The 22,645-nt window shown below is 47.0% G+C and overlaps 1 protein-coding gene across 1 annotated transcript in view; it reads left to right on the forward strand.

Moving 5' to 3' along the window:
* Positions 1 to 14,055: 14,055 nt before the first annotated feature.
* Positions 14,056 to 22,645, forward strand: part of NCEH1 (neutral cholesterol ester hydrolase 1) — a 73,007-nt gene continuing 64,417 nt past the window's right edge. Inside the window, 1 exon segment of the mRNA XM_008579856.1 lies at positions 14,056 to 14,289. Within this exon segment, the coding sequence (XP_008578078.1) occupies positions 14,056 to 14,289 (234 nt within the window).

Consider the following 22,645-nt stretch of genomic DNA (forward strand, 5'->3'; position numbering starts at 1 on the left):
CCCTTCAAATAAAAGGTTTGGTTTTTTTCCTTTTTTTCTTTTTTTTTTTTCCTTTTTTAAGGTTTTTTTTTTTTTTTTTTCCTTTTTTGTTTTTTTAAAAGAGGGGTCTTAACATGATAAAGGGGTGACTGGGAAGGAGTGGCTGGGACAGGGTGTCAGAGACAGGGTGGCAAGGATGGGGTGGCAGGGACTGGAGGGGCCATAGCCCTGGGCACCACATCTCAGATGGCCAGGATCTTTATATCTCCATACTTTTCTGCTCGATAAAACAATGGGAAGCAGGGGCTCTTGCTGAATCCTTCACCCTCCTGGCATTTCTGTACATCCTGCTGCAGCTGCATGGTCAGAGGGAAGAGAGCAATGAATACTCACAGGACTACAGTGCAGGACTCTGGGATCACCTGTCCTCCAGGCCAGAGCTTCCTCTGTCCTGGCTCTGGCAGCCCCACTCCCCAGAGGCTGGTGCCCGTCTCCTAGCCCTTCCCAGCTGGGGCAGAGATTCCCATCTCCTTTAGTTCTCCCAGCTAATCCTGCAGCTGGCCCAACTTCTCGGCAAACTATGTCTTTACATGCTGCCCTGACTGCAGCTCACTGCTGACCTCCATGTTCTAATTGGTCTGGATGGAGAGAAGCAATTGGTGGCCACCTGATGCAGCTGGAGACCCACAGCACAGGGAATGGGGCACAGTGCACTGGCTCACAGGTGCCCTCCCAGACAGCATTTTGTGTGAGGTCTCCACCACCCCATTTTACAAGTGGGGAAACAAAGGCCCAGGGGGAGGGAGTGGAGGGCAAGCCAGCAGGGCAGGTGGAGCACCAGCTTGACAAAGCCGGCCTGCAGTTCCTCCAGCAGCTCCTAGAGATCATGGGCCTGGGACCATGTGTAGCTGGCGGTGACATGGTGGTGCTGCATGCCCTCTAGCACCTGCCTGCACTACTTGCCCCAAATCTCAGCAGCCTGCCCCAGCTCCAGTGGCCACTCTTCCTGTTCCCAGTTCAGGTGTCTCAGACCCTCATTGCCCTTTACCTGAGCCTGGAGCTGACCCACCGGGCTCTCCAGCTGCTTCTGCAGTTGCTCAGCCTCCACATGCAGCTGCCGTTCTTTCTGGTAGGATCCTGCTGGGGGATCTGGGTGTGGAGGCTTAGCTGAAAAATGAAGTGAATTTTAAGGGCCTCTGGCTTCTGGAGTTGCAAAAAATCCTCTTTTTGGCACACAGCTCCTAATTCAGGCTCCTTGCCCCAGATCATGGCTTCCTGGATAATCATTCCTCACACTCAGATGATGGTCAATTGTTCAAACCACTTTCAAATAGAGTTCTTTACATTCTTGTGCTCAAGACAACTGTGGGTGGCTGACAATGGGCATTCCACACCTCTCTGCAGATGGGGACACTGAGGCTTAGGTAACAAGACTTGCTATCTGCTGGTGCAAACCTCTTTCTCTTCCCCCTGCCTGCTCCCAGACCACCCCAGCCCCAGCTAACCTGTATGCCTGCTCATGTCAGCCAAGCAGGTCTTAGGCTCCTGGACCTGATTCGGGCCATGCTTGTCCATCAAAGTGTGAACCTGCCAAGAGCACAAGGGCATGAGCCATGGAGGGGGTGGCAGCAGGAGGGACAGGCTGCCACCTTCCTCTCTACACCCACCCCCATAAAACCAAAACCCTGGGCTTCAGCCCCTCACTTGTTGTGGCAGGAGCTTAGATTTGGTGATCTTTTTTATGTGGAGCTGCAAGGTTGCCTTCTCCATTTCAAGGACCTGAAGCTTCCCCTTCAGTAGGGACTGGTGGTGGTTGAGGTTCTCATAGTTGTTCCTATGGCCAGAGGTAGTAGAGAATGGAAAGAATGAGGAACAGAAAGGACCACTTTTGTGATCAACGCACTGACTTTGACACACAACTGGAGGACCACGGAGGACCCCTGGGAAGGGGGCCCCAGGAATCAACAGTCACAAGTGGCAGTCCAAAGAGGGTACATGAATTGCCTGAGGCCACACGAGTCATTGGCACAGCTAGGACCAGAGCTTGACTCTGCACACATCCAAACCTGTGCATCCACCTCATCGTGCTCACCTGTACCCTCCCACCTCCCACCACATCACCCGCGCTGAGGCCCCCCAGACCTGCCATCCACCTTCCCCCTCCTACTTGTTGCACTCCAGCTGCAGGTGGAAAGCATCTCTCAATTTCTTCAGGTCATGGTAGAACTACAAATACAGAAAGGTGAAGTCAGGATTTGGCAGGGAGAACACGTAGTTGGGGCACACTAACACTGACAGTAACCATTCAGCAGTGGCATTTCCTCCCCCTGAATCACACTTGACATCTTTTTCAAGGCATTTCCAAGTTCTCAGTTGGTTTTACTAAGAACTCAGTAATAGTGGAAGAGGCAGGGAAAGAGATCTGATTTACAGCTGGCTGACAGAGGCCCAGGGATATCGGGTCATGTTGCCATTGTCATGACTGTCATCACCATGGCTTGACTCTGTATTGAGCACATCACCAGGTGCCATGCTAACAACCCATCGAATCCTCACAAGCACCACAGGAGGCAGTTACTATTATTATCTCCATTTTGTAGATGAAGTAAAAAGTATTAAAGGTTAAGTGCTAACATCACTTACAGCTGGGATGTGAACATCCAGGTCTATTTGTTTCTCTAAGGCCACTTTTCCCCTGGGGGTGGAGGCACAAGCATAAGGGCAGGTGGCTGGGCTCACCCTCTCAGCCTCCTTCTGTCATGTGGAGAGGTCAGACAGGGTCTGTTGCAGTTCTTTTAGCAGTTGTTCACGGGAGCGCAGGCAGCTTGCCAGATGTTCACGCTCCCCTAGAATGACAGAGGTTGAGATGGAGCCTAAACGACTCCCCCAAAGGCCTGCCAAGGCACCAGGTTGAGGGAGGAAGATTCACACCTGCTTTTTGCCAGACCGCATGGTGAGCATTTGCCAGCATGCTCTGTAACTGCGCTTTTTCAAATATTAAGGCATCAGTAGTCCAGATCTGAGCCTTTGGGAGAAAAGCCAAACAGGTGCTGAGAGAGAGGGAAAGGAATGTTCTCTAGGGGATGTGAGGGATGCCATACAGCCCACTCATCAGCAGTTGTTTGTGCAGGAATTCCACCTGCTGACACCTCTCATGCTATGGGAAGAAAAAGAAACACCTCTTACTGGGGAGGCAAAGATGCAACAGCAAGGGACAGGCCCCCAGAATGCCACCGATGGCCCAGGAGAAGCCCAGCAGTGAGAACAGATTCTCAGGGACCTTGTGGGGCTGAGAATGGGGTGCAGGGGTAAGCCTTCTCCAGGTTGGGAGTGGGCAAGACAAGCCTGGGACATCTCCACCTGAGTCTTTCCCCAAACCCATCAGCCATGGAATGAGTGAACAAAGAAGTCATGTCCCTCTTTCCACTTGATCCAGAGTTTCCTGGTGCCATGTCCTCCATGTGGATAGGCACCGGAAGGTGACTGAGGTTGTCCCTCTCAGCTCCATTCCCCAGACTGGGAAGCAGTGGGCAGGTGCCGGGAATGGATTCTCAAGGAAAAGCTCTCAGCATGTCTCAGACCCTATGGGGAAACAAACTGACAAACTCTCCTCAAACCCCCAAGGAAAGACAATTTGGGCGTTTGTTGCTTTTCACTCACAGCTACACAGCTGAACATCTGAATCTGTATTCTCTTTAAAGGACAACCACAGAAACCTCTAGAAATGGAAGCTGAGAAAAGAAAGACTACCCTTCTTCCAGCATGCGATTCAGAAGGGTGCATGCATTCACCACGAACCACACACTACAGGACAGGGACTGTTCTTAATAGCAGGGATCCAGGAATGAAAGGGACAGGCAAGCATCTCATGTGTGCCTAGAAATCTTTCATTCTCAGAGCTAAAAGGGACTTTTGACACCCTCTAATTCTATCTCATGACACTCAAGCCCAGGCAGGAGAGAGGGCGTATCCAAACCAAAGGTAGAGAAAAGCAGGAACTAAGTCGGGGTGGGAACACATGGCTTCTGACAACAGTCAGTCTAGTGTTTCCAGCAGGGGGACAGCCCAGGGCACATGTGCTGAGGACTCAAGCAGGAGTGTCTGGAGAAGAGAGAGTGGGCAGACAGGATAGCAACAGAAAGAGCCATGCTGCGTGGTCTGGGGTCCCTCCCGCTGAGACCTAGGCCCCCCAGCACCCCATTCTCCCTTGGCTTCAGGGGCCCCCAGCCCTTTCTTCAGAGTCCCAAGGGGAAATTGGAGCCCAGGATTGGCAGAATGGAATCAGGGGACCCCACGGGACTCTTACCAATTCCTGGATCACACTCCTCAGATGTTTATTCTGGACGAAGATGGAGTACCAGGTTTCTGCCAGGTCTAGGCACCGATCCTGAGGCACATGAGGAGAGGAGGAGTTGGAGGAGGGTTTGGGGGAGAGATAGAGCAATCATTAGGGGTGGAGGTGGGCGCTCAGGTGGCAGCGGGGCACCCAGCCCCCAGCATGGGAGGTGGTCAGGGGACTGGCCTGCAGGGGCACTTACCTCCAGCTCCCTCACATAAGCTGCTGATGTGAGGTCCTCCCCATTGGTGTATGATGTGGGCTAGGAGAGATGAGAGCACACATGGAGACGCTCTGTCCCCCTCAATGACTAAGCCCTCTGATGTCCTTTCCTCCCTGTCAACTGGCAAAAGTCTCTTTCTTGCTTAACCTGGAACAGACCCTCCTCCTGTAGCCATTCTGTGCCCACTTCTCAAGGTCTCTCTCCCCCACCATCCCTCCCCTCCCAAGCAGCTCTTATGCTGTAGGTTTTTTTGTTTGTTCATTTTGTTGGGGTCTTTTTGGTGGTGGCCAGTAGAGGGATTGAGCCCTGGGCCTTGGTGTTATCAACATCATCCAGTGCTTTCTGCAGCAGGACCTAATGAGTTATCCAAGTTCATGGTCCATCCTTCATGTGTACAGCATCAAGGGAGAAGCTCAGAGAAGAGGGGATGAGCCCAACACCCAGTGAGAAGGCTGGTCCAAGATCTTCTCTCTCTCTTATAAATCCCTGCCTTAGTTTCCTTCTATCCTACTTTCCTTCCCCCTCTGTCCCCTTCTGGGCCCCAATTTCTGGGATACCTCAGACACAAAACCATTCAGCCACCTCTTGATTCCCTGTTCCCAGGAGTCTGGCCAGCCAAGACTCACCTCCTGAGGTGACTGGAAACCACCATGTGTGGTTGACTCAGAGCTGCCAGATTTTAGTTTGTTATTTGCTCTGGGACCAGCAGGGCTGTTCCTTTGTTGGTGCTCACTTAACTGTGAAAAGGAAAAGCGGTAATATTTAGAGCTTTATAAGCCCCTATATTCTCATCCTACTTTACAATGTTTACAAAATATTCTTATTTCTACCATCTTATTTAATGCTGCCAGCATCCCTACAAGGTGTTGCAATGATCACCAAGTAGCTGAAGAAATATGGACTGATAATATGACTTTAAAAAGGCAATAATAAAATTTAACTTCAGTCTTCTGGGTTTTCGTCATGAATCAGCAGCTGCCAGGGGGCAAAATACAAATCGACATCAGGGTCCTCTCTTAAAGAGCTGGGGGAGCTGCACACCAGTACTTCTCCAATGTTTATGTCAAGGATTCCTAATGGCAGGAGTCAGTGAGGACACACCCCTAGGGATCTGGGGGACCTAACAGAAAGAGGACAACCCAAGCATCATTTCAGAGAGAAGTCCATTAAGATCTTACAAATCTCACCCCTAAGATTAGGTGAATGTCACCCCTAAGTACATTAATAGGTTTTTTTCTCTCTCAAAAGAATCAAGAAAATCTGATTCTTCAGAAAGCTGCCCCCTCTGAGTCCTGCGGCACCCCAGATTGAGATAATCTGGGCAAGATTCAAGCTGTGAAGTTCAGTTGCCCAGGATCTGTTCCACAGAAAATAAGCACATCTCCCTCCAAAGAGCACAGACTGAAAGGCGCTCTGATCCCAGAATCCTAGGGAATTGGAATGTCAGATACAGACTCAGAAATAAATTGTAAAGTGTGTCTAGAGAGTAGAAACCTGGGAGAAAACTAGACCAAACCCGTTCTCCCAACTGTCACCCAGAGATATTGTCAACACTTTGAGTTCCCCGGTGAAGTGTAGGCTTTTCAGATCGTCAATGTCTAGGTGAAGGGAGTAGGGAGCCAGAAACCTCTCAGTCCTGGGTCCTCTAGTCCCCAGTACCCTTGCAAGTGGAAATTTGTGCCACGACCAGAGAAGCCAGAAAAGGCGTGAAAACACTTAGAGGCCAGGGCCAAACCCAGAGTGGGGAGCCCCAGGAGTCACCCTACCAGTCCAAAGTCACCCAGGAGCACCTGGCAAGGGCAGACACTGGGATGCTGAGGAGTCAGGGATAGCTGAGAAGACTTTGGTAGGGGGAGTCAAGAGGCACTGAGGGGCAAGCCCCATGTGCCTCAGAAGTGACACGGACTCTGGCCACTGTCCCACCATAGGAGGGGCCTTGGGCTGTGCCTGGGGCCACGACCCAGCATGTTATACCTTCTTCTTGGCCCTAGCCAATTTCTCCCATCAGATTTCCTCCGACATCTCGGGACAGGAAAGGGGAACCGCCACCTCATCACCGTCTAAGCACTAGAGAATCACTCCCTTCAGCTAAGGTGCGGATGAGAGGCTGAGACGGAGCAGTTGGGTGTGGGTGGTGCTAGGCAACAGTGAAGTGGGCGTGGCCTCGATGCTCACAGCCCATTGGTAGATGAGAAAAATGAAAGGAATGGGGGTGTGGCCAGAATATAGGGAAGGGTGGAGTCACAATGAAAGCCCACCCAAGGGGGGCCCCTCGGGGGTAGAGGTGGGGCTCTTGCTTGTCTGGTTGTAATGTAACTGGACTTGCCTTTCACCTGAATGCCTGTATAGGGACCTCTCCCATTGAAGAAAAATGTCTGGTGCCTTCAAAGACACAGGTGACAAATGTGGCCCACGGCAGTCCTGCAAGTCAAAATGTCTGGCTGGGCCAAGAAGCCCCTAGCCTCGGTAACTCTTATTTAACTCTCAGTTTAAACACCTTCCATGATCCTGCTGATCTGGCTTAGGGTCTGGTGGTTTTATACTCTCTTGGCACTCTGCAGATTCCCAAACTTCCAAAAATGTATCATATGCTCATCAGACGATGAATGGGTAAATAAAATACTGTTCATGAACACACTGGAATATGACTCAGCCGTGGAAAGGAACAAGGCTCTGACACATGCTACCAGGTACGTGAACCTTGAACACATCATGCTCAGTGAAAGACACCAGACACAAAAGGCCACACAGTGTATGACTCTGTCACCTCTCCCCCAGGGTGACAGAGATGCAAAAAGGATTACTCAATACCCATTTCTTCTGAGCAGTGAGAAGCCCTGTAGGGGTTAATTTCCACAAACCCTCAGGAGAGAGGCATTCCTTGAAAAAAGAACAACTAACTGTGGTCTTCTCTCAGTATTTATTCTCCAGGCCAGAAGGTTACAAAAAAGGAACATAGGTGGTTACAAAAAGAATAGTAAGATAGTTGTCATGGCAACAGTCATTAGGTTTAGTTGCACCAAGGACATCTGCCCTTGGAGCCAGCAATTTTGCTGTATTACAATTTTTTATCTACAACAGAGACTTTAGCCTAGGGAAATTTCCTATCTTTTGCAAGCTCAGCACCACACTCTCCCAAGTGAGCCATGGGCCGGCCCCCATAAAGGCAGAATTTAAAAGGGAAGCAGAGTGTAAAATTTTAGAAAATTTGCAGCCTGGCCATGTAGTAAAGAAACAGAGCATGCAATGGTGCAGCCCAGAGACCCTTAGCTAAGAAGACTAGTGCAAAAGAAAGGGTTTATCAGAAGGGTGAAAAGGCCCTGAAGGCATTGCAGAAGCCTCTGGGGGTAACTCTTCCTTTTTAGGCCCAAAGACCTAGGGAGACAAAATGGTCTTGGGGAACAGCCCAGAGGCACCCTCCATGGGCTCACTGCCCAGGACCACCTTGGGAAGCTACATCCAGCACTAGCACCCCAGCAGCTTTGTCTGCTCCAGCCATGGCTAAATTGGTCCCAGGTATGGCTGGACCTGCGGCTTTGGAAGATGCAAGCCAGAAGCCTTGGTAGAGTCCACATGGTGCTAGGTCCACATGGTGCTAGAGCTTGGAGGCTTGGGAACCTCCACCCCGATTTCAAAGGATTTATGGAAAAGTCTGGGGGCCCAGGAAGAGATCTGTCACAGGGGCGGAGTCACCACAGACAACCTTCCCTAGATCAATGCCGAGCAGAAACGTGAGGTCAGAGTTGCAGCAGCGGAACCCCATCAGCGCCATGCCTAGTAGAGCCATGAGAGCAGGACCACCGTGGAGACCCCAGACCTGTGGAGCTGCCAGCGTGCAATGCCAGCCCTGGAAAGGAATGAGATGTGAGAGTAAGAGGGCCCCAGAGCTGAGCTGGGGAGGGGAGAGTCCGAGCACTCTGCATACCAGTCATGAGAGTCGGCGCCTCCAGAGACTGCTGTGGCCTGTCCTCGGGTGGGAGGTGGGGGAAGCTCAGGATTCTTGTCCATCTTTCTAGTTCCCCAGGCTCCCAGGTACGTGTGTGGGAGGGAAGGGTGGCTCTTTTGGGAAGCCCTTGTCACTGGGCTTTGGGAAGTTCTGGGGAAGGTGAGGGGGTGAGGTTCCTACTCAGAACCTGTTGGGAACTGCCACCAGGGTGGAAGCTCCTGCACTCATCTCTTGAGAATTCATCTCTGTCTCTTATAAAGGGTTTAATTTCTACAAGCTCCAAATGGTTTATTCTGTAATGTTATTCAGTAAAAAAAAAAAAAATCCTCATTGGCGATTGCTTTATTTCTTCCTTTTCTCCCACAAGGACAAGAACTATCCAGCTAAGGGATCCGTTCCCTCCGTCCCTTCTCACTTTCCTCCTTCATTCACACATCATTTAGGTTACATTTGCTACATACCAAGGGCTGGGTACAAGTGAGTTCTTCCCTCCTGGTGGATGCCTTTGCTTGCAAGTCCCCTCTGGCTGGCTGCCCTGTCCCCCACTGTTGCTGCTCACCCACCCCAACAGGGAACACCTTGGACACCTCTGAGGAAATGCCCCCACCCCCACGCTGGCACAGGCATGGCCTGTCTGGCATTCCTCTTGGCTCTAGCCATGTGTAGGACCTGCCCTCCTGGTAGCGGGGGTGACCTCAGGCCTCCTCCTTTCTTTTCTGTACCTCTTCCTTGAGGATGTTTCCCCAATTGCTTCAGCTGGTTCAGCCCTGCCTTCACACCAGCAGTCCACTCGCTGAGGCCTGCTGCTCTGCAGGATGTGTATGTGCACACATGGGCGTGTGTGTGTGTGCATGTCTGTGCATGTGTGTGTACATGCATGTACACTGTGCATGTGTGTACAGTGTGTGTGCACATGTGCAATTGTGTGTGGTGTGTTTGTGTGCCCACATGTATATGTGCAGTGTGTGCATGCATGTGTGTGCAGTGTGTGCACGTGTACTTGCATGTGCAGTATGTGCACACATATGTGTGTGGTGTGTGGATGTGTGTGTGTGCGCAGTGTGTGTGTGTGTGTGTGTTTGTGCACATATACACTCCCCATCAGATTGGGAACTCCCCAAAGGCAGGAATCATTTCTCCTTCTCCCTTTGCACACTTGACCTACGGTCCTCACCAACTCTCCTAGAGTCACAGGTGAAGGGACACCATGGGCCCCTGGCAGGATTCCTGCAGGAGAAGAATCAGAAAGCTGCCCCCACCTCACTTCCTGCCTCCCTGTCATTCTCCCACTGCAGCCTGGCTTGTCCAGGGAGGCCACCTCAAATGAGATTGCAGGAACTCATTGGCACAGAGGGGCTGCTGAGCTAGACAAGGCTCCCCCAAGGCAAGGAACATGCAACCAGGAGGGATGTTCTCAAATTGTGCGACCAAGTGACCTAGGGGTTCCTTGCAGTTGACTCCAGGGCCTGGAGAGTGAGGGGTTCCCTTGGCAGGACAGAGGAGGCAGGGCCCAGCCCCAAACCCATGTCACCCAGGTAGGTCCTCTGATTTTATTGGACTGTGTGCCCAATTGCACTTGAAGAATGTGCTCTGTGGCCTCAAAGATTAGAACACCTGCAGCCTGTTCTAAACACACAACCTTCTTCTGTTCAAAGCATCCTCACAGTCCACAACCAGAGCCATGGAGTTGGAGGGAGGAGCTGCACAAATCTTCCAGAGGCTGGGTCCCAGTGGCCATGTCACTGCAGGAATCCACCCTTGAGCCCTCTGCTCATTGTCAGAAGGCAGCCCAGGGATAGCTGAAGGCTGTAAGTGCTCACAGGAGCCACATCAGAAGGGTGGGGAGGGGAGCCCTGTGCTTTCCTGGCTTCAGACTCAGGAGACATGGGGATCCTTGATGCATGACCTACACCAGGAAGTCCCTCTTTCTGATGTAAAGAGCCCTTGCCTGAGTCCAAAGACGTGGGCTCCAGGCTGGCTCCCAACACCGGTCATGGGACACTGGGACCCTGCGTTAAGTGACTCAGCTTCCTCACTTGCATAAATGGAGGGGACCCCTCTGCCCATCCTTCCTCTAGGGTTATCCTGTGAAGCTGTTGGTGTGCTTTGAAAACTGTTGGGTGCTGTTCACATGCAAGAAGGTGCTGCTGCAGCTCTGCCACTGTCCCCCAGGTGAGGATGAAGGCCAGGGCTGTCCTGGGGTGTTTGGGGAAGCTCCTGGCCTGGTTCTTCTGAGCTGAGCTTGAGAGGAACTGGAGAGTCACCAGCTCAGTCGTGAGCAGAGTTCACTTGGGAGGTCACAGCCAGACCCACCGTCCTTGGCACTGTATGGGCCTCTAGGGTTTTGTCAGGAATGGGTGGCCCTGGGAATCCTGAGATGGCTCTGGGGACTTTGGGGGCAGCCAGGCTTTTCTGTTGGGCATAACACTGGGCCTTTCAGAGTCTGCCCCAGGCCATGATCTATTTATTTTCACACTTCTACCAGCTGAGCTGATGTGCCCGCCCTAAGCAGGGCAGGTGCAAGACCCAGGTGTCCTGCCAGGGGAAGTGGAGCAAGCACGGCCCACCCGGCCCCAGGACCATCAGCTGAGCAGGAGGCCTGGAAGAAGGGAGGCTTCTACACAGGAGAAGCTCATGTGAGTGGTGGTCTGGAAAATACCCCCTAAGAAATGGAAAAGAAGCAGGTTAGATTGCAAGGACCATGCCCTAGTGAATGGATTAATCCAATTGATTGTTTAATGGTGGTCATGGGCATGGTTCTGAGGGCTTTAAAAGGAGGGTGTGTGAGTGTCTCTCCCTGATTCTCCATTCCCGCCATGTGACACCTGCATCACTGTAGAGTCACCTCACAAGATGTGTTTCCTGGACTTTGGACTTCCCAGCCTCTGAAACTGTAAGCAATAAATATTCTTTCTTTATAAACTACCCAGTCCCTGGTATTTTGTTTTAAGCAACAGAAAAAGATGGTGGCCTGCCAAAGGAATGCGAAAGAACAGGTTTGCAGGTCACAGGAGGGAGCTGTGGACATGCAGTTCCTTCTAGGCTACTCCTCTGCCTGTCCCACCCCACGTCCTCCCCTGTCTGCCTGACAAGGCCTGTCAACATTACCAAGATCCACAGGGTTGGACAGCAGTGAGCCCCGGGCTGCACATGCATCTAGCGCTGCACCCTCCGCCAGGCATCTTAGAAACCCCTCTGTGTTACCCACATCATGAGTGCTCGCAGGGACAATAACACAAGTGACAGGTATACAAAGAAAAGGAAAGCTCTACTCCCTCCTTACCAGTGGCCTCTGGCCCCTTCTGAAGCCAGGCCCAATAAAGGAATTCCTAATTTGGGAAAGGCAAGGATGTGCATTTATGTGTAGTTCCACCTATGGGTGTGTTTGTCTACATGCATTTCCATGTGACAGTCCCCAACTCTAACTCCAAGCATGTGAAATAATAAACTCAGTTGGGGCTTGACTTTCCATGCATGTGTACAATGACCGAGACAATCCCAAGCCAGTTCCTGTGCACATGGTTGCAGTATTTGGTTTTATAAATTTTTTTTGTTGCAGTTGTCTTTCTAGATAGGCCTGGTTCTTTCTGGCCGAAATGGAGTCGAGTTTGGATTAACAGAGCCCAAACCAATCAGTGGAGTTGGGTGGGTGACCCGAACCAAGAGGAGTTTTTTTGGGTGTTGACAGTGAGGAGGGTTGGTGGGGAACCAGCAACACAAAATGATTTGAAAGGCATCTGTCCCCCTGCCAGAAATCTCTTCCATGGTTACCAAGGATCTGTTTGAAGCCAGTTCTGGAGCTGGCTGCAGCACCTTGAGGGAGAGGTTTGTGCCGCTCCCCACGGCCCTGCTCTCCCAGCCCACCTGCCCCCCTTCTCCCCAGGCTTGGGAGGTGGCCTGAAGCTACACCAGTGGCCGCCGCATCCTCTGGCTTCAGTTGGTTCTAGCAATGGATGGGAAGGGCTGCCTGTCTGTCTCCAGTTCCACCCTCAGTCCTGGGGCCTGTGATCTTCTGCCTGCTGGACCCCTAGCTGCTACTTCCACCTGCAGCATGGAGCCACCGTGACACATTGCTGGCCCTGGGTCCTTCCTGATTGGTGGGACCCTCCTTGTTGGTCTGGTCTCAGGCCATCTTGATTTACTTGAACAGTCCGCCCTGATTTACTCAAAGGAAACAACCAGGCCTCCCGATAGGAAGCAGCTGAACAGGGCCTCGAATCCAGGTCCTCTCGCACCAGACCCCCACATCATCTTTTTCACACTGTTGCAAAGACTGGGGAGCCAGCGTCCCTCAAAGCCAGCCTTGGGACAGAGGAAGCAAAGCAGAGGGGGGTGGGGAGCCACAAAGAGGTGAGAAAGTGGACAGGACAAGGGCCCTGTGGGAAGAGGGAGGCCTCCCAGTGAGGAGAGGGAGAAAGGACGCTGTGATTTAACCAGGAGAGGCCCTGTGTGGCTCTCAGACCTATGGAGGCTGCCTGGAAGACTGTCATAATAACCATAACCATTATGGTAATGGCAGGTAGTATTCCGTGAGCACTTACTACATGCTAAGCATCCTGCTAAATGCTCGCCTGACTTACCTCATTTTATCCTCACAGTAACCGCTGAAACAGCTACTGGAATTATCTCCCATTTTATGGGGGAGGCTGCTGAAGCCCGGGGAGGTTAAACAGCTGCCCAAAGGCGTTATCCGATGAGCTGAAGGTCTGAAGGAGAAGCCAGGCTGGCCAGTTTCATGTCCCATGCTCTAACTTCTAGAATATTTGCTTCTTGAAAAACAAAAACAAAAACAAAATCCACCCTGTCCAGGAGGGGGATCAGGAGTATCGGTTTTGTTGAGGGGCTCTGCGCTGGGCACATGGAGGTCCGGGAAGTGCGCCAGGGCTGGCTGGTCAGGGACAGACGGCCAGAAGCGAGGGGGGCTAGAAGATTCATAAACTGGACTTTAAAAATGTGTATTTTATAGTAGAATTTTTATGATGAAAACCCACTTAAGAAAAGCTAGCTTAAGTTTGTTTCCAAACAATGTGTTCATTCAAACAATTTAATTTACTCACAGGCCTCAGGTTTTCATGCCACAGGGCTCATCATATATTTTACCTGTTCCAGCCCTGGAATCAGCCTTTTCTCAAGAAGCGTGGCAAAGAATTAGAAACCAAGACTTGGGTGCTAGATGTACTACCAGCGTTTTGTCACTGCTTGAACTAAAAGAACTTGTGAATATCTGCTTATATCAGAACTTACATTACATTGCAAGTCCGGCTCTAGAAAACAGAGGATTTTTACTATCTTTCTCAATAATATCTCTATTTTTGAGTCAGAACGACCTACGTGCTTTGGACAGAGAACCTTCGGGAGGAAGCCCATCTTCACAGGCATGCAATACAGAACGGTGTCCTCCAGAGTCCGCTGTGCTGTGCCCAGCGCAGCGCCCGAGCTCCCTCCAACCTGGAGAGTCTGCAACACTTGGAAGGACACCGTAGAGGGGGCACGTCAGCGCTCCGACTTCCTCCCGACGCGGTCTCTGATTGGTTCCTGGGCTTATAAAAAAAAAAAAAAAAAAAACCGTGAATGAGCAGCTGCAACTGGCAGAAACTTGCCGGAGGCTTTTGGGTGGCATCGCCCTTTTCTCTTCATTAACCCGCGGGCGAGCCGAGCCAGGGGAGGATGAGGTCGTCCTGTGTCCTGCTCACGGCCGTGGTGGCGCTGGCCGCCTATTACGTCTACATCCCGCTGCCCAGCTCCGTGTCCGATCCCTGGAAGCTGATGCTGCTGGACGCGACTTTCCGGGGCGCACAGCAAGTGGTGAGGCGCAGCCCAGCGCTGCTTCTCTCTCCCTCCTGTTAAACAATGTTTGATGGGGAAACAAAATTTCCCTACCGTGTTCCACGAGAGCGCATATTTTTCTAACGCAATGAGGCGACCGCTTTTTAAGGTGATCTGGTCGGGAATTTTCACGGTATCGCGTTCACCTCCTTGCTAGCAGCGGACTAGATCTGTGTCTTCTCATCTGCGTTTGTGACATAGGAGGTGAAGTACTTCAGTAGAATTTGACAATTGTTTAACTCTCCATCTGTCCTAAGTATCCCACTCTTTCTTGGTTTACAGCGTCAAGAAACAAATCCTTCGGCATTTTCGTTCTCCTATAGGGGTGGGCAGACAGTAAGTTAAATGTTTTAGGAAAGCTCGGGGAAAAGAGGCTCTGGTTCCTGGTAGTGCTGTCACCTCAAAAGCAGAAGCGGTCACGGGCAGTCTTCCATCCTACCCTGGCTGTGGAGCTTTCCATTCCCGGATGCAGCAGGCAGGGCTCTTCGAATCCTTTAAGGAACCCCACAGGTCTCCCATTTCATCCATGGCAATTCTCAGCTCAGCCCAAGAAAGGAGGCCAGGAGGCCTGGCTGGCAGAAAAAGAGGGGACGGAGGCGACGGCAGCCCTTGTTTGCATGAAGCGTGCTTTCTGCCTGCCCTGCAGCATTTATTTTATGTCCTAAGCTGTGAAGGTGATAACCTCTGCCTTTACTTGGAAGGGTAACGTTTCTCTCCAGTGTATCATGGGTGTATGTTTCTTTCCCCCTATGGACAGGCAAATGTAACTGTCTCTGGTTTATTCCATGGTAAGAAGCATTATTTTTAGTGTCAGAGAATCTAAAATCTAAACTACAGTCTGCAGCAAGGCTGAGCCCTATGATTGGACAGTATTTCTGAGCAGCCTCTTTTATCTAAACTAACCCTCCTCTAAAACCAAGTCTCCTCCCTCCCCCCCGACCTTGGGCTTTAATCTCAGGTTATTTTGGTAAACTCCTTTCAGGAATGACAAGTAGAAAAAGAAATGAAAAACTCGTGATTTTTCCTACAGGGTTCCTTTTCCCAGTGCATTCTAATTATGTGTGGGATTACATAGTCTGTGGACTTTTTTTCTATTAAAGTCCCCTTACTCGAGGCATTATAGCACATTCCTCGTATGGATTTGCTTTTTCTGAATCCAGCCGCATTTTCCAGCTCTTTGTCTCTTAAGTCTATGAAGATACGTACTCCCATCCTTCCCTCCTGCTTACTATAATGCTGACATGGTGGAAGGATGATCATCCTCTTCTCTAGCATTGGTACCAAGAAAATTAGTCTTTATGTAGGAAGCCCTGCAATCTCTCTTTTCCCCCATAAAATTATGTAATTTGGAAGTAACACCCTTCAAAGATTCTGTAGAACAATGGTGTTTAGCTAGGTGGGTTAAATGACCTGCTACAATAAATTAAAAATAAAGAAAACAGGAAAAAAGAATCAAACTGCCATGTTAGCTGTAGAGATTATTCTTAGTTTTCACATCACCAAGAAAGGCTTCTTCATTATAAGTAATTTGGGAAAAGGCAGATTTGGAGAAAAGCCTTTTTTCTCCAACAAGGCTGCTGACCTATCGAGGGCAAGGCTGTGTAGGGAACTCTACCGAGCATGCCCTCAGGCAGTGTTTAGAAATGGTAATATGTGTAAAGCCAGGTCACAGGAATAGATGAGGTAACAAGTGTCCTCACCTGACACTGTAGTTCGGGAGTAGGTTTGCAGAGAAGTGGCTTTTATCACCTCTCTTCTGAATTGTGAAATATTGGAAAGATTATTCAGTCCAGATGGAAACATATGCTATCCAGTAAAGCAATTTACTAGTGTCACTTCAAATTTTCTGGAGTTTTCCCTGTAAAATAGGGCAAATAAATAACTTAAGGGTGCTATGAGGTTTAGTAATGTATTTAAGTGCTTGGTACTTGTAGTTATTCTTCTAAGAGTTGTCCCCAAGGGTCCACTATGGATTGGGGAGAAAATCTGTAGGATTGCTAACTTCATTAACACAATAATATAAATGTACACTGGAAGTAATTTATATAATTGAAACCTGAAGAGCTACCACTAAATTGCATGATATAAACCTTGTTTTAATTTTAGTTTGAGTGAATTGGATCAATTACAAAAGCAATTGAAGCTATTTAAGAGAGTAAGCTCGGCCTACTTCTTAACACAGCAGCATCTGCATAGCATCAAGAAATGTGAATGCTACTTTATTGTGTTGTCATTGGCAAATGCCTCACCCCTGACTTCCCCTTTTCTCCTTTATCTTGTGCAGTGAGTTCGATTATAGAGATTATGTTCATTGTGCTTTTCTTCCCTGGGGTCCTCCAATAATATCCAAGAAGAAACTACTTAGGGTATCTCTCTAACTCATCTCAAACATACATGATCCATTAGAATTACCTAGGGACTGTTAAAAAAAAAAAAAATCCTAATGCCCAGGTCTATACCCTATAACAGATTTATGAGAATCTCTAGGAGATGACTATTTTTAGTAGTGTTTAGAGTACTTTTAAAAGTTCTCCAGGTGATTTCAATTGCAGCAAAATTTGGGAACCAGTGCTCTATAAGATAAAATACATTGCTGTTGGAGCTAGTACAGTTTTCTTAAACTGCTCAAGATATATTGTATATGTACTTCTGGGAATGAGCCCCTTTACATTAATTAGCTTGGATAGTTTATCAGATTACTTGGTTGATACTTTGGTTCTAAGAGTCTAAGGGGATAAACTACTAGCTAGGCAAATTTCACTGTTATAACAAAGCCATCATAAGATTTGAGCAGTGGAAAAGCACGAATGAAATTAGGTCTGGGAAGGACAGTAGAACCATTTAGATGAAGATTGGGTATCAGGAGACAAGAGGAACAATAGGAGAGAGTTTAAGGAAATTCTAAAGACTGATTTCAAAATGCAGTACAAGCAAAGATTTTAGAAAATGGTAATCCCAGTGCAGCTCAAGATACTGAGAAGCGTACACTGCTGGAGAAAATATACATTGGAAGAAAAATATGAGGGCAATTTGGCAATATCCATCAGAAGCCTTAGAAATGTGTTTATTCTTTGACCAAGAAATCCCTCTGGATAGAATTTATCGTAGGCAAAGCTGTAGCTATAAGAATGGAACATTTTACAGGATTAAAAGCTTGTTCAACTACTCCAAAAGCACTGTCATTTATAAGAAATGTGAGGGAACATTCAACAACCTTTCTCTTTTTCTTTTTCTGTTTTTCTTTTTAACATTTTTTTTTAAAAATGAAAACTTCAGAACAATAAGAGATTAAATTATGGTAAATTCACATTTGGGAATACTATGCAGCTGAAGAATCTAAGTTTTAAAATAATGTTTAATGACCTGCAAAAGATTTGTACTGTATGTCAAGTGGGAAAAGTCTACAAAACAGCGTGTGTATCATTTGTATATCCAAACATGTAGATATATATTTGTATGTGTAGAAAAACAGAAAAATATAATTTAAAATATGTTGATTTTTTCTTTCTTGGCCAAAGGTTGTATTCTCAGTTTCCATATCTGTATATTCTACACATATTGTATTCTCAGTTTCCATATCTGTATATTCTACATATAGTAGAATAGTAATAATAAATTATTTTAAAACTTTTTTTTGCACCCAGGGATAGGTTTCCTATTTCTAAAGTGGAATTGATGTACATGTATGTGCATATCAATGTCGTGTGTATTTTATTTTACGTTATTTTGTTTTTTAAAAGATGACTGGTAAGGGGATCTTAACCCTTGACTTGGTGTTGTCAGCACAATGCTCTCCCAAGTGAGCTAATCAGCCATCCCTATATAGGGATCTGAACCCATGGCCTTGGTGTTATCAGCACTACACTCTCCCAAGTGAGCCACGGGCCAGCCCAAATTTAACTTTAAAACATTAGTAAATAATAAGTTTTGTCTACTGCTTTCCAGACATATGATGATGTGTATTTCTTCATGTAAATTGGAGTTTTCATTAACCACACTAATTTTTAGCTGATTTGATAGGATTTTCTTTAAACAAATAGCAGCAGAAAGGCTTTAAGAATAGCTTCAGAGGGCTGGCCAGTTAACTTAGTTGGTCAGAGCACAGTCTTATATCACCAAGGTCACAGGTTTGGGGTTTGGATCCCCCTGACAGGTGAACAATCTGAGCTGGTCTCTGCAGACAGCACCTATGAAACATTGTCAGATTGATTTGGCTATCAGGTGTTTAAGACAATGCCTAATTTTCAATTTCCTTTTATTTTTTCTAGCAATTTTACAAATACAGCCCTGAGCACAGAAATGCCATTATTATTACTTTATTTGAATGGGACATCTTATTTCTAATATGTGGCTTGAACTTGATCTGAAGACATTTCTGTGAAATGTGAAAGTGCAGTTAACCATTCCTAAACTTTCTATTTATGCAAATTAGTTCTTTTAAAATAGTATGCATATATCTACTTTTACTGCCAAATGAAACTGCGAGAACTGTCTTCCACTTATTTTCTCCCTCACTTTATGCTTATAAAGCATATGGAAATGTAATTGAATTTCTAAGTGACAAACCTGGCTATATTCCCTGCCTAATCTAAGGTGTGTCGTATTATGAAATTTTAACAATCTATCTTTCAGTGTTTCCAAAGCAAAATTAAAATCCTGCCATCTGGAAGTCATTACCCACTCAATAAATATTAACTGAACACCAGTGCTAGGAACAGGCAAAACAGAAATGAATAAGATAGATACCTAATCTTAAGGAGCTTACTGTCAAGTGAGGAGAGATAATCCAACTGACAGTGACACAGTGTGCACATGAATGATGGAAGAAGAGTTATAATAGAGCCATTTATGGGTTGCTGCAAGAACCTTAAAACAACACCTAAAGTAGACCTGGGCATTGGGAAGTGTTTCCCTTTCACATTGATATCTGACCTGAGTTATCAAGGTTGAGCATTCACAGTAAAAATAACATCTGTTAAGAATATAGTGAGCATTTACTCTGTGTCAGATACTTTGCATGTGCTTTGCATGCAATTCATTTAGTACATACTATAATACTATCAGGCAGGTGTTCTTATTTTCCTTATGTGACAAAGGAGGAAACTGAAATGCAAAGAAAAGTAACTTGCTAAAGCTGACAGTTTATAAGAGGTGAAGCCTGGATTCAACTCTAGACTGTCTTACTCCTGAGCTCAAGAGCTTTAACCATTGTGGTAGATTGCCTTCCCATAGGAACTGGCCAAGTGAAGGAGGTAGGGGAATATAGAGGGAGGCGAAAGGGACATTCCAGCCAGAAGACACAGTATGCAAAGATTCCATTGAGAGAGGATAATATGGCTAAGGAACTAACTGTGTTTTAGACTGGCTAGAGCTTAAAGTTTTAAGGTCAGAGAGCAAGACAGAAAGGAAGGAAATAATGAAGGGTTGAATGGGCAGAAAAGGAGTTACTGACAGATTTTTACCAGAGAAGTCACATGGCCCAATCCGTGTTTTAGAACAGCCCTTGTCAATGGCAGTGTGGAGACTGGAATTTAAGAAAGCAAAAGTAGGAATTTAAGTAGCAAATTTAAGAAGGCAAGAGACCACTTAGGAGGCAGTAGCCCAGATGAGAGCATGAACTAATGAAGAGGGACTGGTTTGGAGGGAAGCTGACCAGAGTTGGTGCTGGAGGAGATATAGTATGGAGTGGAGGAAAGGAGTCAAAGATGACTCCTGGGACAAACTCTAGCTGGGTGAATGGTGACAAGGACCCTGATTTAGGAGAAGGAACAGATCTAAGAGTGAAGATACAGAGTTCTGGACCTTGTCTGGGAGTGTCAGTGGGACTAGTTCTAGGATAGCTATTCATAAATAGCTGTTCATAAATAGCTGCATATACAGGTCGGGAGCTCAGAGAGCTGGGTTAGAGATAAGGATTTGGAAGTGATCAGCAGATGGGTGGTGGTGGAAGTAGTGCGAGTGAATGTGTGTGGAGTGAGAGTAGGATTGGGAGATCCTACCCAGGGTACCCCTGGGAGACATCAGGATCCAGAGGAAGAAGAGGCTAGCCCTTAGAGAAATGAGACCTTAAAGGACATAATTTATTACACCTTGGATTTATATAGCTGTATTAGTCCTTTTCCATTGCTTATAACATAATACTTGAAACTGAGTAATTTAAAAAGAAATGAAATTTATTTGTTACAGTTTTGGAGGCTGAGAAGTCCACAATCCAGGGGAAACATCCGGTTAGGGCCGCCTTCTGGGTGGGAAGTCTCTACAGGGTTCCATGGCTACACAGGGTATCACATGGCAAGAATGGCCTGAGCAAGAGAGAACTAACCTTCTCACTTGCTCTCCTTATAAAGCAAGCCATCAGAACCAAGACCATAACAACCCATCAAACCATCAGTCTCTTACCGTATGAATGGATCAGTCCATTCATGCAGGCATAGTCCTCACAATCCAATCATCTCTCAAAGGCACCACCTTTCAAATCCTATAATTGGATTTCCCACTGTCTTAACCCTTAACAATGGAGATCATGTTTCTAATACATGAACTTTTGGGGGACACATTTGACCCATAGCAATAGCACTCCAGGTTTTATGAAGGGTTTTACTTACATCACCTCATTTAATTTATTTATTTGCAATAAATAGATGGTTGGCAGTATTTCCATTTGTTCACTGAGGAAACTTGAGGTTCAGAAAGGGTCAGTGGCATCCTCAAGATCACATGGCTAGTTATAATGGCAAAACAGGGACTGGAATTGCAGTTCCTGGGCTCCTTGTTTCATGCTGTCGCTGCTGGGCCCAGCTGTGGGAATGCTCATGATAACTTTGTCACTTATGCACTCTTTGTATACTGACCTTTTTTGAGCTCCCACAGTTACATTAATCTACATCAGTGCTTCCCAATCATTCTCATGTCATAGAAATAATTACATTTATATTGTAGAGTGGGGGATACAGGGAGCAATATGGAGGGGAATCTGTATGGGCTTGAGTGACAGAATTCAAAAGATCTATAGAGAGAGGTATGTAAGCGGTTCTCAAATAGAATGCCAACTTTGATAAATTTTGAATAGTTATAAACACCAGTTTTAAGTTTTTACCTCTATAAAACACTTAAACATCAATATATGGTGGCCCACATATAATCCATTTGTAGCATACCTGTTGGGATTCTTAGCTCTCTGCAGTTTGTAACTATATAAATACACATTTATTATCATTGCTATTAAACACAGATAGTCCCCAAGTTACATATATCTAGGTAGCCATGTAATTTATTGTCCAAACCAGGACATTTTTGAGAGTGACAGAAGCTGCTATTAATAATCATGCCAGGACAATAGCTTTAAACCAGAATTATTCCCAGGCAAGCCTGGACTCAAATGCTCAGGCTACATTTATCTGACCTGCACACAGGTCAGCCTAATCAAGCCAAAGCTGTGGAGTGACCTCTGTGTTCCCAGTTCTGAGTGCTGCAATGTGCTGTTAACCCTCCAGTTACCACTCTCCCACCCCACCCCAGTTTCTTATCGCTTGTAGAATAAAAGTTCCTTAGCTGGCACCACTCTGCTGACTCCATCCTCACTGTTTCCAATGACAGTTTACACACTTGTGTCTGATGCCTTTCCTTCTGTTGTTCCCTCTGCCTCACATGCCCTCCTACCCTATTTATTCAGCCAACATCCTGCACATCTTTAAACACTAACTCAAAAAAAGCATTCCTTTTGAAAATTTCCTCATTCCCCTCCACTCTCACCCCCTCAGTCAGCCTGCATTTCCCTACACTCTGCTAGCATTTTTTCTTTTATGGCTCTTATGTTTCTTACCTTATGCTGGGTTTTTTTGTTGTTTGTTTGTTTGTTTTTTAATGCATAGGCTCCTTACCAAATCATAAGCTTTCTTACCTATCACAGACATATTTACCTCTTACTGTTTTAGGTTTTTTGTTTTGTCTTGTCTGAAGATCATTCATGATAGAGAAACTAGAAAGAAAACAGGAATTTTTATAGTTCTGCTTTCTTTCAGTCTCTGTATTACTCCATCTGCCCCGAGGGGCAGACCTAGCGCTTCCATGTGCTTGACTCTGAACTTAGCCAAAAATGACTTTTTTTTTTTTTTTTGCAAGCCTTTCTGCTTCTTGGGTTCCTAACTTCCTCATAATTTTTTTTTTTTTTTTTTTACAGACTTAGGCTTCTTTTTGAATTTGTTATGAATTTTGTGCCTGTTTCTAGAAAATATTTGTTATAATTACAGGCCATCTCCTTAAAATATCACTGGCGAATTCCCACATTCATTTGATGTCATTCTACTTTTCCCTTTTCCTCTTGAAAGAGATTAAA

The sequence above is a fragment of the Galeopterus variegatus genome, unplaced genomic scaffold, assembly GCF_000696425.1.
Source record: "Galeopterus variegatus unplaced genomic scaffold, G_variegatus-3.0.2 Scaffold1967, whole genome shotgun sequence".
In the NCBI taxonomy this organism is placed as follows: Eukaryota; Metazoa; Chordata; class Mammalia; order Dermoptera; family Cynocephalidae; genus Galeopterus; species Galeopterus variegatus.